Source organism: Haliotis asinina, chromosome 14 (genome assembly GCF_037392515.1).
Source record: "Haliotis asinina isolate JCU_RB_2024 chromosome 14, JCU_Hal_asi_v2, whole genome shotgun sequence".
NCBI classification, from domain to species: domain Eukaryota; kingdom Metazoa; phylum Mollusca; class Gastropoda; order Lepetellida; family Haliotidae; genus Haliotis; species Haliotis asinina.
Genome location: NC_090293.1, coordinates 7,803,357 through 7,820,323, shown reverse-complemented (window position 1 = coordinate 7,820,323; position 16,967 = coordinate 7,803,357). Strand labels below are relative to the sequence as shown.

Below are 16,967 nucleotides of genomic sequence, written 5' to 3'. Positions count from 1 at the left end.
TGGCAGTATAAGATGTGACAGACGTGGTAAAAGATTTTGAATCGGAGATGATAATATTCGTCCTGAAGTAACACTATCCAAGCTTCCGAAATAGCTCCAAGATCCAATATTTTTCATATAACCGCTTTTTATGTAATGAGTACTCTACTGGCATACGCTGGCCCTCTTGCGTGGTCTAACTGGGTTGAAGAAATTTCAGTGTCAAGATAACGTATCGGTGTAAGCTGCTTCAGAATATTCCACACTACACTTAACTCCAAAGACATCAGAATATGGTAACTTCACAGCCACTCCTTACATTTGACAGAAACATTCCTGACACCTACAATTTGTTAAATTAGAAAAATAAATAAAATTCTATATAAAACAATAAAATAATTTCTAAGTCAGTAATAGCCATTAAGTTTTCAATGAGTGTCAGAACGACATGTCGAAGCATTTAAAATGTCCAGGATCTGATGTTAACACATTGAAATCTAACATCTTTACATTGGCATTGTACATTGAAATCTAGTTACCATATCGGCATCGCCTAGTTACCGTATACCATCAACTGTCTAATCACACCATTCATCCACTACTATATACGATTTTAAGTAAATATGTAAGTAGACGTATGGGCGTAACGACTGTCTCAACTTTATGGAGTCTCAAAGATTCAAGATTACTATATTATCTGTTATGCAGATCGAAGAGTGTCCGTATCAGTCCAGTCAGGTTACCAAGGTCTTTAGGTACGGTGGACAGTGCAGCCCCAGCTCGCATAAAACGATCTTAATACTATCCAACTCGTTATCCTTCAGTCCATCTAAAAGATCACCAAGACGATTCGTCAGTCATCCATACAAGACAAACCTTATGGATAACTACTTCCAAGATTTGTTTTACATTACCAGACCAACCAGACTAAATGCCTTTGAATAATTTTATCATCCATCATCCTTCTCAGACATCTCACGAAACAGATTTGAATGCGTATAACTTCCAAATGCCGGTGATGGTAGTATTCAGTGCTGCATACAAGGCATAGACGTCAGCGCAGAGCATAGACATAACCATCGTTCCGAACAAAAGCTTAAGTAAGACTGCAGAGCATGAAATTTAACGTTTTGTTCTTTTTCTTCCTTTTATAACGCATCTATATATCTTCATATCTATTCAAGTCTGTAATAACACGATTCTCACCGTTTCAGTTGCAATTATAGCAAGCACAAACACCAACTCAAATCTGGAAAGATTTTGAAATGTTTGGAATTACTGAATGTAACGTTCAACAGTGTACACTCACCTCTTTCGTGTTTCTAACAGTTAAACCTTCTCCAGCTGAGTACCTTAGAATTGACTCCCAGAGGCCTGTGTTCCAATGTTAAGTCGCTCTGCGCCTAATGCGTCTTCCAAACCAGTTGTGCGTCAGTCAACCCGCGGGTAGATATCGATTACAGTAACTGATGCTAACTCTATTGATTTCTACCCACGTGAACCGTGAGCTTTGTGTCTACCTTTTTATACATTCAGAACACCACATGTCCCTAAACCACAGAAACATAATCTCAGAGCCATTCATACGTGCGTTCTGCCAAGGAGGGAGTAGGACTTCGTCTAAGAAGATAAGAATCTTGGAATGACTTTTGTGAAGTTGCTACTAACTTTAATGGTCTTTGTTCCATTGTGTGTGAGTCAGAAGGCAGAGACTTGGGATTCGTGTAAATGTAAATGGGCAGACTGGGCAGAATGGTCGAAATGCAACAAGCAGTGTTACGGGTATCAGATCCGCTACAGACCAGTGTGGAAAAGTAACACACCAGACTGTCAGGGCTACTCAGCTTGTGATGCTGGACAGAATTCACATCAAACTATACGCTGCAATGAAAACTGTACATTTGGAAAGTATAATGATCAACGGAAAAGATGCGATTGTCCTATCGGGAAGTTGGGAGTTTGCTGTGATGAAGGTAAGTGGGATTAGAAGTTCTATAGTTCCATGAATAGGAAAACCACATTGAGTAAGGTTGAATTATGTTTGCTTAAATGTTGTTTAACCCCTCGCTCAGCAATATTCCAGCTTTATGGCTAGGGTCTATGAATGACGCTCTATGAACACTGGATCAAACAGTTGATTTATGCAAATAAAATACGATGACATGTGTGAACTATGTCAGCGTGCCTGACTACCCGATCAAGTTAGTCGTCTATCACGACAAGCATGGGCTACTGAAGATCAATTCTAAACCGGATCTGCACGGGTCTCATATGAAAGCATGGGTAGCTGAAGGCAAATGATAGTCCGGATGATCAAGGATCAGTCATATCTTTAATTGTGTATTTCCTTGTTCACACATGAGATAGAGCCACGAATGCGTCACTGGTTGTGCAGTGAAACAGTTCCCCTCTCAGACGCTAATATAATGTTACACGTTGGACACTCTATCATGTGGTTATGATTTCCTATCACCACTTATGTTTATTGATTTGTCAGGACCATAACCATGCTAGTAAATTTCACAAGATTGGTATGACGTCTGAGACCACCATCAGTTCGAGCTTTCCTGTGAAACTAAGCTTACATGGTCTGAGACCGGTATCAGTTCGGGCCTTCCTTCAACATCAAGCTTACATGGTCTGAGACCGGTATCAGTTCAGACCTTCCCTCAACATCAAGCTTACATGGTCTGAGACCGGTATCAATTCGGACTTTCCTTCAACATCAAGCTTTCGTGGTCTTAGATCGGTATCAATTCGGGCTTTCCCTCAACATCAAGCTTACATGGACTGAGACCGGTATCAGTTCGGGGTTTCCTCCCGCACAAAGCTTTTGTGGTCTGAGACCGGTATCAATTCGTCCCCACCCACATCAAGCTTAGGCGGTCTGAGACAGGTATCAGTTCGCCCCCACCCACATCAGGCTTTCGTGGTCTGAGGCCAGCATCAGTTTGAGGTTTCCTCCCATATCAGGCTTTCGTGGTCTGAGACAATTATCAATTCGTCCCCACCCGCATCAAGCTTAGACGGTGTGAGAGAGTGCTTTTCTCTCCTCATTACGTTTACGGACTACCCGATAATAGCCATAATCCACATACATCTTCCACAAAATCAGCATTCTAAATATATGCAAACATCTCCATTTTCTTTTCGGCAAGTCACTGGTGAAATACATTTTGTTTCTCAGGTTTGATTACATATTACTTCCTATTTCTTTACTTTTTCTTCATAGCGTCATCCTCTGTATAATGTATGTTCTTATCAGTGATTTCAATCTGACAAGTGATTAATCATTCATGATTGTTTCTAGTATTCTGATATTATGATTGTATGATTGGGTGAGTTTAGTTTTACGCTGATACAGTTGCCACGTTGGAGAAACACTGGTTTGGATAATCCTGGTTTGGACTTCGAACCTGCAGTTGTAGGTTCCTTACTCGGCCTTTAAAGCGATGCCCCACCTGTGATGAACAGGTTGTATTGATTGAATGCACAAAAACGTTACTGGGCAAAATATGAACAGAAGGTTATTAGGCATAAGAGGAACAGAAGGTACTGGACTTGGTATGAACATAAAGCTTTTAGAAACCACATAAACAGAAGGTACTGGATTTGGTATTAATAGAAAGCTATTAGGTTTGGTATGTGCAGAGGGTTGTTAGAAATTATATGAACAGAGTACAATGGGCTTGGTATGGACATAGGGCTATTAGGTCTGGTTTGAGCAGAGGGTTGTTAGAAATTATGTAAACAGAGAGCTATTGGGTTTGGTATGAACAGGGAGCTGTAAGATATTATATGAACAGTGCTATTAGATTTGGTATGAACAGAAAACTATTAGAAATTACAGGAACAGAAGGCATTGGGTTTGGTGTGAACACAGGGTTGTTAGATATTATATGAACAGCGTTATTAGATTTGGTATGGACAGAAAACTATTAGAAATTATATGAACAGAAGGTATTGGGTTTGGCACGAAGAGAGAACTATTAGGAATAATATGAACAAAATATATCGGGGTGCAATCGGTCTGAACCAGATAGATGGCACCGTGCTATTCCAGAATCTCGGTCCAGGGTGAGGAAATGGCGTGACTTGGCTTGTCAAAGTTCTAATAAAATGGTACATGCCGTATATTCTGTGGTAATTCAAACGAGATGTGTGGATGCTAATGATAATGATACTGTTATGAGAGTGTGTTTTCTGTTATTTCCATTATTACTGATTAAGTGATAGTAACTATTGGGTTACAATGTTTAGAGTTTTCAGTGATAGTTATTGTGGGTCACATTTCGTATCACGGCAATAATATTTTAGCGGGGCACCTTTTAAGGTAGCGCTTCTAGTTGCTTCCCTTTAGGCACTCTTCTGAATATGAGTATGTGTTCTGACTGTTGGTAAAAACGAGGGCGCACGAGAAAGTTCTACGTTAATGGCGATGTGGTGGTACAGTGCTCGAACGTTCAAGAATCTGTGACTGTATATATAATGCCGGGTGTTGTGTTGACGGGACACACACACACGGACTTATACTCGGTCTTTTACTGGTGCATTCGACACACCTACATCTGTCTGTCTCTTCGTCGACGTTCGACCTACATTCAAGAAAAACATTTAGTATAACTGTTTCACTGACAACCAAGACTCTGGTGAGCTGATATTATATTTGTGACCCATTACTTTAGATTTGACTCATCTGAATTGTACTTGAAACCTCTATTGTGAATCATTGTATTGTCCCCTTTTTTCAACACACATTATTGAATATTTTAGACTTGTCAGTGTTACATTTCGCTGGTTCATAGGGGATTTGTTGTCCCTTTTGTCACGGCAAATTATTAACCGTAACAATACGTACAAGCGATGTTCGGCCAGCAAGAGATGTACTCTATATTGGACATAGTTTCGCGAACATTTTTTTAACAAGGCACACCATATTAGGTTCAAAATGATTTGGTATTGTCTTCAAGTAAAAATAGGTTCCTACTTTGATGGTGTCAATGTAGGCTAATTATGTCCCAGATCAACAAAAGCATGCAGAGGACAACAGTCATTTCTGTCACCATTTTTACACTCTTCCACAAGGAATAGGTCGAAAGATACCGAGTGGATCTGAGTGCTGTGTGCACGAGTGGTATATTTAACTAAAAAGACTCATATTTGCGAGTGAAATATTGTTTTTATTTATTTTATTTTATTATAAAACATCATTTATCGCCTGTGTCAATATTCTTTGGATGATGAACCGTATTGAATTAGTTAAGGTGGGATTATCGTGGTTATCGTAGTAGTGGGTATTTGTACTGGCGTTTTTTTTTTTAAAAAAGTACATATTACAATGATGATAGTGAATATCACATCCACGATTTATTGTGATTAATTCTAGATTTTTTGGTTTCGTGTAGGCGGCTGCATTCCACAATACTGACTAGTTCGGTTGCCATGGAAACAGAAACTGGCAATTATTGTTTGAGGTTTTATAATGGCGTCGTGAATGTTTTAGACGTTTGAGTGCAGGTACAGAGTGTTGAGAAAATAACATATATCGCTTTCGGTGGGTTTATTGGCAGGAAAAGGGCAGTGGAAAAAGCGGTATTACTATGGCAGTGACAAAGGGCCAGGCATGAAGATTTCCCTCTCACAAACAAACGTGTGGTCGCCATTGTTATTGGCACATGAGTCAGAATGGACTTTGTTCAAGTACTGTATTTGATATTTTTATAAAATCGCAATGTCGGTATTTAAATAATAGCCCTTGACTGGGGTAGTCATTGAGGAAATCAAGTTCCTGTTGGAACTATATTGTCTGTTTACAGCAGTGATTCACTGACCCTTTAACAAAACATTATGAATGCGAACTGCCTGAGAAACTGATGTTTGTGAATCATGAGACTACCTTTATTGACAATGGACCGTCCATATGCAAACACGGTGCTCTCTGATTTTTACAACGGTAAAATTCCTGCGTTTGCAGAGACATTCGCTAAATAAACATCTGCCGTGACCACACACGCATGCGTAAGAGCATGTATTTTTTATCTATTAACACCCGTGTATGGCATTTTTGCATGTATACACATGAGCATTAAAAACGCACCACCAAAATAATTGTCGATTGTAACAAAAAGGGATCCAAACAGAGACGTCAACCAGTTACATCTAAATACACATGCAGTTAGCATGAAAGGCACGTGCTGACTCCAATGCATGCTTTTCATGCTAAAGTTGTCGTGGTACACGCGACCAGGGGTATAAAAAGGTGAAATGAAGTATTCTCATTGTTCTCTTACCGACTCATCAATAAGTGAACAATGCTGAAATTGAACTTTTTTGGACATGCCGAGGCGCAGGCTTTCTGAAAATACCAGATGGCAGACTGTTGGTATGCATGAAGCTGGTTTGTCCTGTCGCAGCATTGGGTCCAGATTGAATATCAGTAACACTGTCATTAGTTGCCTTGTAAGGAAACATTGATGTTTAAAGTATACACCTGGAAATTAATCAAGCAACACCCCAATTTTTTCTATTGGAGCAACTTTGAAGTGTTCTGACAATCAAAATATGCCGGGTTGATATAGTTTGACACTTTTTTATTCAACAGACGATCTCTGACAAACAACTTAAAGGGAAAAAGTATCAAGACTTTGCTTTATTGCAACGAAATCCAAATTCTTAAAACTGTCTTAAATTCATGAAAAAATGGACACAATTTACTATTCATCCACAGACGTTGTTGTCAGGTGTATTAACACAAATGTCACATGGAAAGAAAGAACAGTCATCTGAGAGTCTGCACACCGACTTTCATCAATATCTAGTGTGTCCTCCCTGCGCACGCACCACCGATTCCAGACGCCTCCTCATTCCTTGGATGAGTCTCCGGATCTGATTCTGGGGGATCCTGTTCCACTCCTCATGCAGGGCAGCCGTCAATTCGTTGAGATTATGGACTGGTGGGTCTCTCTGCCTCACACGACGGCCAATAAAGTCCCACAAATGTTCAATGGGGTTGAGGTCAGGGCTCATGGCAGGCCATGGAATTCTGTCAATTGCATTTTGCCGCAAAAAATCATTTACAGCATGCGCCCTGTGAGGTCTAGCATTGTCGTCCATAAATATGGGTCTCGTTGCCAGAGGATGGTTCTCAAAATGAGGTACCACAGCCCTGTCAAGAACCTCCTGTTGGTAACGAACACCGTTAAGGTTGCCACGGATGGTAATGATATCCAACTTGCAGTTCATGGAAATGCACCCCCATACCATAACGGAACCTCCCCCAAAGGCCACAGTCTCCTGGATGTTCCGTGGAGCCATTGCTGTGTTCCTCTGCCTCCAGACCCGAGTACGACCGTCCACCATGTGCAGCAAGAACCGGCTCTCATCTGAGAAATGGACCTTCCTCCAAGAGGCAATGTTCCAGTGCAAACGGTCATTACACCAGGCCAGTCGGGCTGCCTTATGGGCTGGAGACAGTCTGGGTCGCTTGATTGGCCTCCTTGCCCGGTATCCTGCAGCTTTCAGACGATTCCGAACAGTCCTGTTCGAGATGGGTCTCCCTGGAAGCCACTCCTGTCTCAACCGAGAGCTCGAGTCGAAGGACCTGCGCCGTACAAGTCTCAGTAAAGCTCTGTCCTCCCGGACTGTGGTCTTCCTGGGTCTTCCTGGTCTAGGCAGGTCTTTAACTTCATTAGTGGCCCGGTATTTTTTCAAAAGTTTTGAAATTATGGAATGATGTCGTCCGATTTGAGTCCCGATTTGTCTTAGAGACATACCAGCATTCCTCATGCCGATTATTTGCCAACGAGTGGCCTCTGATAATTTCCTACGTGCCATGACATTGAAATGAATGAAAAACCGAATGCAATCGACAACCTGCGCTTGTAAACACCCCAGGGAAAAAGTGCATTTTTCGAAAGTTGAGGTTAAAGCAATGCACGTGCGCTGTGCAAGCTTCACGCGCGTCATATCAACCCATGAAAAGCTCATGCTGTATGTCAATACATCAAAATTGAATAATCAATCATCAAAATTACTTCGTTAAACTTTGTTAAGTTTTTATGTGTCTTTGAATTTGGTGTTGCTTAATTAATTTCCATATGTATATATCAACATCGATTAAGCAGGACTTGCTTTGCCAGGGATAACAATAACCTGAAACCCATGTCTCTATCATGATGTGAAGGGTAGTGTGGTGTGTGTGTGTGCGTGTGCGCGCGCATGCTCGTGTCTGTTGTCTAGCTGTATGTCTCGCTCTCTGTGTCTGTCGGTCTCTCTCTCGTTCTCTTTCTCTCTCTCCCCCCTCCCCCCCCCCCCTCTCTCTCTCTCTCTGTGTGTGTATGTGTTATAGAATGTAGGGGTCTCAAGATGAATATGGCCGTGTTGAAACAATTCACACCGTGCACTTGAAATTAAGTTTCGCTTTATTATATCAAAATGATTATGGCACTTTCGAACCAAAACCAACTTTTACACCAATGATAACGTTGCTTTTCATTGCTATTTTGTGCGGAAATATACCGTGGGGCATCGGTTGATGGTGTATATATCCAATAACCTCTACGTACGAAGTATTGTTTGTGCACGTCCTCCTTGATAGTGGCTGTGACGTCGCTCTTGAATAGGCACTATTGGCAACAGGCATTTTCGCCCTTTGCTTGCAGTAACAATGTGAAAGGGGTTATGGGTGAGTGAGTGTATATTTACGCCGCTTTTAGCGTGAGTGAGTTTAGTATTACGCCGCGCTCAACAATATTCCAGCCGTCTGTAATCTGGACCAGACAATCCCGGGATCAACAGCATGAACATCTGTACAAATGGGATACGATGACACATGTCAGCGACCCAATCCAATCCATCCGATTTTAGCAATATACCAACAATATCATATGGGGAATCGAACCCGGGTCTTCAACGTGACGAGCGAACGCTTTAACTAACGCCACCGCCTCAAATGCGATTATGAAACAAGTGAGATCGGATGCAATAGTTAACACCACTTTGAAAAGTTGTGTACTTTAACTTTAACAACGTATGGTTAGTCGTTGGGCGGAAGGTTATGCTTCACTGTAGGACACAACGAATATAGGTTTATACTCGTCCGAAGAAAGCGATTTTGTGGTAATGCTTTTACATTAGTGCAAAGCAAAACCACGGGCGTTGGTGAGTGAACAGTGAACAGAATTCACCATTTGAAAACGGCTGAAGTGATGCACATCTTGAAAGTTTACCACACTGGTGAAACCCACTACCAGGCAAGGCGCACAGGGATTCGAACTCACGGATATCTTTCGGGCGTACAGCTTGAGACACACGTCAGCTAATTGCGGCGCCCTATACGACTGCTTTGGCACAAGTTAAAAAAAAAACACAATCCCAGCACACACACATTATCAAATGTAGCCCAAGTCATACAGTGAGTGGGTTAGGGGGTTAATATTTATCGTCACATCGGCAATATCGCAGCCATATCGTGACGAGAACAATACAAGAAAACATGATATACATCAATAATACTTGAAACAATCTAAAAACTGTTGACAAAAAAAACAGCAAAACCACTAATGTATCACAGACATTCATTTAAAACTAGTAATGATATCTAAAACAGTGAGCACACTACAAAATAAAAACGGGCTGCCAACAACTGAAGGTAGACCACCATACTAGGGACCATGGGGACTTACAATACTTTTGCTACCTGCATGGACCCTAGCTGGATTTACATCATCCCTTCAGCCGTTAGCAATTTCGTCATATCTAGCCATATATTAAAACTACACATATGCTGTGAGTAAAACAGTGCAGAGGTTTAATTTACTTCGCAAGTTATGGGACTTACATACCCTCTCGGGAGGACAATCATTGTACTGTAGTTTAACCCCCCTTGAGGATACTGCCACTAACAATCGCAGTTACTAATTGAAACTTCCATTCGTAAAATATTTATCTATTTACAGCTCAGACAACAAATCTAACTCTTTTAAAAAAACAATAATTAAATGAGAAGTATGATTTATAAAAAGATCCTTTAAAGTTCGTTATGTAAAATATTTATCCCTTGTGATGGAATATTCTACTCAGTCAAGCTAGACATCCTTGACTGTGATTCGTTCATCACAGGGGATACAAAATGGAGGATCGTCACCTTTAAGCAAATATTCATGTGTATATCTTGTGTGGCCATTACGACATCGTCGCATGATGACCTCCTCAAATCTGGACTGACAACCCAAGTAAGTGTAACCAATGTAGGGTTTTATTTCATGTAATTTGTTGATATCTATTTGAGTGTCCCACTTCTTCTGCATCAGATCACGGAAGTAAGACCTAATGGTAGTTTTATAATCAGTGTATGGAAAAAGAAGTGGTGTCACAGATTTGTTGAGTGCTGGTTTAGCTGCAAGGTCAGCCAGCTTGTTCCCAGAAATGCCCACGTGGCTTGGTAACCAGCAAAAGACGATGTCGTGTTGGCCAGTAGCAAGATCATTATACAGTTCAATAATGTCTATTAAAAGTGGATGTTTACAAGAAATATTTTAACCGCCTGAAGACAAGAAAGAGAGTCTGAATAGATTATATATTGTTTAGGCTTCGAGTGTCTTTGAATATATTTGAGAGCTGTTAATGTGGCGTTGGCCTCTGCTATAAAAATCTGGAATTCTAGAAGATATTGTTCTGGATCCAATGACAGTGGCACAAGCTACTGCACCACCGTCCTTAGACCCATCTGATTTTTAATTGCAATATTTACTTTTTAATTGATTATATTCTTGTTTATATTGTAATTCATAAGTATCTGATTTTAATGAAGTTAATGTTAGGTCGACTTGTGGCCTAACCAACTGCCAAGGAGGAGAAGAAAGAAGACGGGAAGGAGCTATGTTTTCCAGTTCAATGCCGGTCGAAGAAAGAAAGGGTTTAATTCTGTGTCCGAGAGGTGGAACAAGAGAAGACTTTTTGTTGTACAAGTCCTCGTAGATTGTGCAGGGTTAGGTTCATTAGAGTATAGATTTGTTACATATTGTAAAGATAATTTTATACGGCGTTGGGTAAGAGATGGTTCATCGGCTTCAACATATAGACTGTCAACAGGAGAGGTTCTAAAGGAACCAAGACAAAGTCTTAGACCTTGATGGTGAACAGAATCTAATAATTTTAAGTTGATGTTGCAGGCTCCACCATAGACGATGGAGCCATAATCAAGTTTAGAACGGACAAGTGATCGATATAGATGGAGGAGGGTGGCTTGATCACCTCCCCATTGAGAATTTGATACCACTTTCAACAAATTAAGTGCTTTCAGGCATTCAGTTTTCAGAGATTTATTATGAGGCAGCAACATTAGGTGTGAGTCAAAAATTAATCCCAAAAACTTGACCTCCTTGACAACTTTAATGGGAGTGCCATCTAGAGATAGTTCAGGGTCTTTATGTGGTTTGTATTTACGACAAAAATTATGCAATTAGTTTTCGATTTAGAAAATTTAAAGCCGTTTTCAAGGGACCATTTATTTATTTTGTTTAAACACAACTGCAACTGCCGCTCAATAGTATGCATATTTTTACCACGGCAAGAAGTATTAAAATCATCCACAAATAACGAACCATAAATTGAATCATTTAATCTTTCGATAAACTATTTATCTTGATACTAAAGAGTGTGACAGACAAAATACTGCCTTGTGGGACACCCTGATCCTGACTGTAATGACCAGACTTGAAATTGTCTGTTACAGCAGAACACGGATATAACGAACTCCAAGGGACCAAGGGATTTAGTTCGCTGTATCCGTTGTTCGTTATTCACGTTTGACCGCCATATTGGCTTATAGAGATGAAGAGACACGTATATACATGGGCTACATATTTTTATTCTTGTACATTGACATTAAAATTCTGATTTCATTGTTCAAATACATTATCTAGAACATGTTTAACAATCACAACAATTTCAACAAGTCGTGATTCTTAATAATGGAACTGAGTGTTGATTTCGCAATGCCAAAGTCGAGAGCGATGTTTGTCTTCGATCTTACTCCTGATTCTACAGCCTGGATTATCTGAAGCTTTGTGTCAAAGGTGATAGCTTTACGTTTACCTGCCATAGCGACGAGAGCGAACTGAAGATCTGTGTATCAGTCAAGCTTTTAAACACGATGTGTTTCTTTTGTTAATTAATTAATGACTATCAAAGAATGTTGATTCACCGCCAACGAGGTTAAACAATGTTGATTCACCGCCAACGAGGTTAAACAATGTATTTAAAAAGTTGGCTATGAATTGAGGCAAACGACCTCGCAAGCCGAAATCATGTAAATCTCGCCGTATTTCTAGTCTGTGTCATATACTTTATCAAGATCAAAAAAGATAGACACAGCATGTTGTTTATTCATCAGCGCATTTTTCACAAATGATTCCAAACGCACTAAGTGATCGACTGTACTTCTGTATTTACGGAAACCACATTGTATATCATTGATCATTGATTGAGTTTGTTTGTTTCCAAGTACCAAACAAGTTGATTATTTATCATGCGTTCCATGGTCACACAGCTAGTTAGTGAAATAGGTCGATAATTGGACGGATACGTCCAGGTATTGGTACTACTATGGCGTCACGCCATGAGGGAGGAAAGTTACCCGATGTCCAAATATCATCAAACATATTTAGAAGAGTTTCTAGGCAGGATTCTGGTAAGTGCTTCAGGAGTTGATAATGGATGTTATCAGCTCGTGTAGCAGTGTCATTAGCTTGATCAAGAGCAGTATGGAGTTCATGAATAGAAAAGGTTTCATTATAATCTTCCCCATTATCAGAATTGAAATTAATAGGTTTCTTTTCCTGTTGTTTTTGATACTGCTGGCATTCAGGTACATAATTCGAAGAGGAAGAGTGTTTAGCGAGAGTTTCACCCAGTTTATTAGCAATATCAGATTTATCAGTAAGCAATTGATCTCCATGTTTAAGATGATGGACAGTAGATTTAGTACCTTTACCATTGATTCTCTGGATCATGGTCCATACCTTGGACATGAGTGTCCGAGAATTAATTTCGGACACATAATTTTGCCAAGAGTGGCGTTTGTTCTGTTTAAAAGTACGCCGCACTTTAGCATTTAAAATTTAAAATTTATTTAAATTACGCACCATAGGATGGCGATGGAAATAATGTTCTGCTTTTTTCCCTTGCCTTCCTAGCTTGTTTGCAGTCATCGTTGAACAATGGTTTTCGAATATGTGGAACTGCAGAGGAATTTGGTATACACTCGTCAGCTATGGAATTCAGTTCATCAGAAAAGCATTTAATAGCATCAGGAACGTCAATAAAACGTTCAGGCTTAAGTTTTGCAGCACACATTGTTTCATGTAAAGCCCAGTTAGCCTTTTTAAAATTCCGCCTTGAAGACGGAGGAACATCAGATGGAGTTACAGATTTTAGTATAGTATCAAAATGGTCACTTCCACAGAGATCATCGTGGACTGACCATTCAAATTCATTTAGTAGTTCTTAATTTGTGAGTGACAAGTCGAGAGCAGAATAGGTCCCTGTACCAGGGTGTAAATATGTGTTAGAACCGTCATTATATAAGCATAAATCGTTGTCCGAACAGAAGACTTCTAATAGTTTACCTTTAGTATTCGTAGTTGTGGACCCTGGAGGTTGTTTACATCTGAACATCGAAGTCGTGCCGATGATTACGAACATCATGAACGTGTGCCATGAAGAAGTTTATGAGCCAAACTTTTTCTTCCTATGAAGTGCAATTGACAAATTTAAACACATTTTACAAAAAAATTATGTTATATCTGGCGCACGTTCGTAATCATCGGCACGACTTCGATGTTCAGATGTAAACAACCTCCAGGGGCATGACTTGTGACACTCTTCTGCAGTGACAATCTTTTCCTAAAAACATATGCTATTGCCACGACAACACCTCATACCTAAAAACATTCAACACGGGTGGTGAAAGATAGATAAGTATAAAATTGTAACAGTAGGAACTAAAAACAAAACTCACCACGACGGGTTGTTCTTCCAACGACGCCATGTTTTGCTGCGTGAGTTTCCGCTCGCGACCGAAAAATCTCCGAAGATGGCCGATCGTGTTTCCAGTATTACCGATATTGCTTCCGATAGGGACGATGTGTTTCTGTTATTACAGCTAAACTACCGATATCGCTGCAATTGTTTCGCGAGTGGGCTGCGTTTGTTTACATTTGAGATGCAATTCCTTCAAATTTGCTGTAATTACTTCAAGTACTTAGGGGGGGTCTGTCATTGTGTTTGCGGGTTGCGAAACGTTTTACATACAACACACCTTGTTCCTTCATCTCTGAGGCAATATCAATTTCCAGCATATCAGCTAAAGGCAGCCTCGGTCTCTTACTATGCCTTTGCTGGTGTTAAGCGTTCGATGGGCAGAGACTGATACGGGAATGCCGACAAAAGATTTAGTTGAGAGGAGGTTATTTGCCTGTTGTCTCTTACTACATTCAATAAGAGTGAACCTGTACGCAAACGTCTCACGTTTTTAACATCTCCTGCTTTGCCTTGTATGCCTTTTGAAACAGCAAAAGGGTTCAGCTTCAAAGGAGTCTTGTCAACAGTCTCAAGTACTATAAAACGTGGCCAATAGTCAATAGATGTGGACGGTCTTTGTTCATTAACATCAGGATCCGTGTCAAGAGGTCGTTTTTTTCTTGGTGATAGAGGTTTCGTAAGCCATAGTTCGTGTTTTAAGGTTCATCATCCGAGCTCCCCACCCACCACGGAGTATCACAAGGACAATGCTAAAAACAAGTGGGTCTCCAACTTGCAGCACCAAGGATACTCGGATGATATACTCCAGCAGAAGAGTTATAAATAGCTAATCCACCAGATTGGCCCATGAGCCACCGCCTTCTGGCATAAGACCCTAGGCAAAGGGCAAAACATCATATTGCAAATCATTGACATTTGATATGAACAAACGTACCAGTCCAAAAGTAAAACATTTTCAAATTAAATTTGTGCAATGACATACAAGTCGATACACAGGGCTTGGCGTGACCAGCCGATTGATAGAATGGGGCCGATTCTACCACCCGTCTAGGTGAAGTAAGGGCCAAAGTGGTGCGTTGAGCAACATGGTTCAGACTCATACTGCCAGACTGCCGTCTTCCACCGACACGGGACACAACCCGCGGCAAACAGGTTGCCCAGTTCGGTCGCTCCTTGCGACCAGCAATGGGGTGCTATGGACCAAGTTGACCCGGGACCAAAGGGGGGTTTGAACAGCTCTGAGCGTTACCCAGCACCCAACACGAGGAGGTGGCTGTTCACGGGTGCCAGTCATACAGCTGATCGTGTGTCTGTTAACATGAATTACACTTTCATAAATTGATCTTACTTTAAGCATATCTGATTATCTTTCCTGAACACGACGGCCATATATTACCATCTGTGTGATATATGGCGATATACAATCACAGTGGAAACAGTTTTACTTCTGAAAGTGGCCTTTAGAAAAGTATGAGTGGTTTACATGTTTGATTTTATTGCTTTACGATAGATTGTTTTTAGCGCATGACCGATGTGTGTAGCGGAGGTGGGTGTTTCGGTCGTCCTCGCCGAACCATCATCTACAAGCAATATATCTTCATAGATAATTCAGTGGACGTTTCCAGGTTATATTTCTCTAAAAGCACAATTTTACTACATTTTATAGCAAGCCCTCATATTCCGCTCAGCAGAATTGCCTTCATGAAATATTCATTCATCAAAATGTTCGACATTAAAATAAGACGCATGGAAATGGGTTTGCTTATAAATACCAAACACTGCCTCTAAATATCACAATATCACATTAACGTTAATTATACATAGATATTTCTCAGTACTACGTCTGTTTTGATTGCTTGTAAATGGCACGATAGCCAAGGTTGTTTTCGCCAACCCCCCAAAAATAATACCAGTGACACAGAAAGATGGTACAAGATAGGAATTTACCGGCTTATCAAAGGTCACAGATTGGAAAGTTTCGGTTCGTGATTGGGCTCACTGGGAAATATAGGCCACTAAATATGTACATGGTTTGAGGGTACTTTACAGCCATAGAGACTAGTTTTAAAGATCGTCCTGAGCCATATCTTAACACAAGTGATTGGGTGTAGGCCAGAATCGTTCAGTCCAATAGATCTAAGTGAGTTTACACTATGTCTTGCTTTCTGACAATATTTTTCACTTCTAGGTTTCGTTGGAAGTTACTTGTAAAGACTACATCCCCATACATGGTAGATTCTGATACGGGTATTGGTATGTTACCAAGGCTTCACCGGAACTTTATATCATAGTACTTTCTTTTGCTAAAATAGTCCAGTCATCCTAGCTCATATACAGCTCAACCTAGAACAAATTGCAATAAAAGCTGACTCTTCTGTTTTGTAATCCATATAATGTGTATTTTAAGATACAAAAAGTATAGGACTGTATAATGAACGAAAATTGCATTTTTCCCGCCAAAACGCACGTGCATGTTTGTTCGTCACAAGACGATTGAATGAGCACACTATACAGAGATTTGTCACGAAAAAGGGCATTTGTCACTGAAATTAAATTTAAGTGCACAGCCTATTTGTGATATATATATATATATATATATATATATATATATATATATATATATATATATATATATATATATATATATATATATCTATATATATACACACACACACTTGTAATATAAAACTTCCAATTTACCGTATTTAACATAAATACAAGCAACAAGACCATAATTCTGTGTATACATATAACAGCAGGTTGATCCATGTGTCTGTTACCGAGGGATTTCTAATCATCATTTCATTTTATGTGTATGTTGAACACCAGACAGTATGAACTAAACGTGTGTAAGTATTTACCGTATTTACAATATTACCCGAACGTAAATCAGTATAATAACATTGTCAGAAAATGCAGAAGGTACAGTCACGTCACATAAACTT

General features: G+C 40.0%; 1 protein-coding gene across 1 annotated transcript in view; it reads left to right on the top strand.

Annotated features, from left to right (window-relative positions):
- Positions 1 to 1,621: 1,621 nt before the first annotated feature.
- LOC137262196 (sushi repeat-containing protein SRPX2-like) overlaps positions 1,622 to 16,967 on the top strand; it is a 28,278-nt gene continuing 12,932 nt past the window's right edge. The window contains exon 1 of the mRNA XM_067799991.1: positions 1,622 to 1,952. Within this exon, the coding sequence (XP_067656092.1) occupies positions 1,622 to 1,952 (331 nt within the window). The remainder of the gene's footprint in view (positions 1,953 to 16,967) is intronic.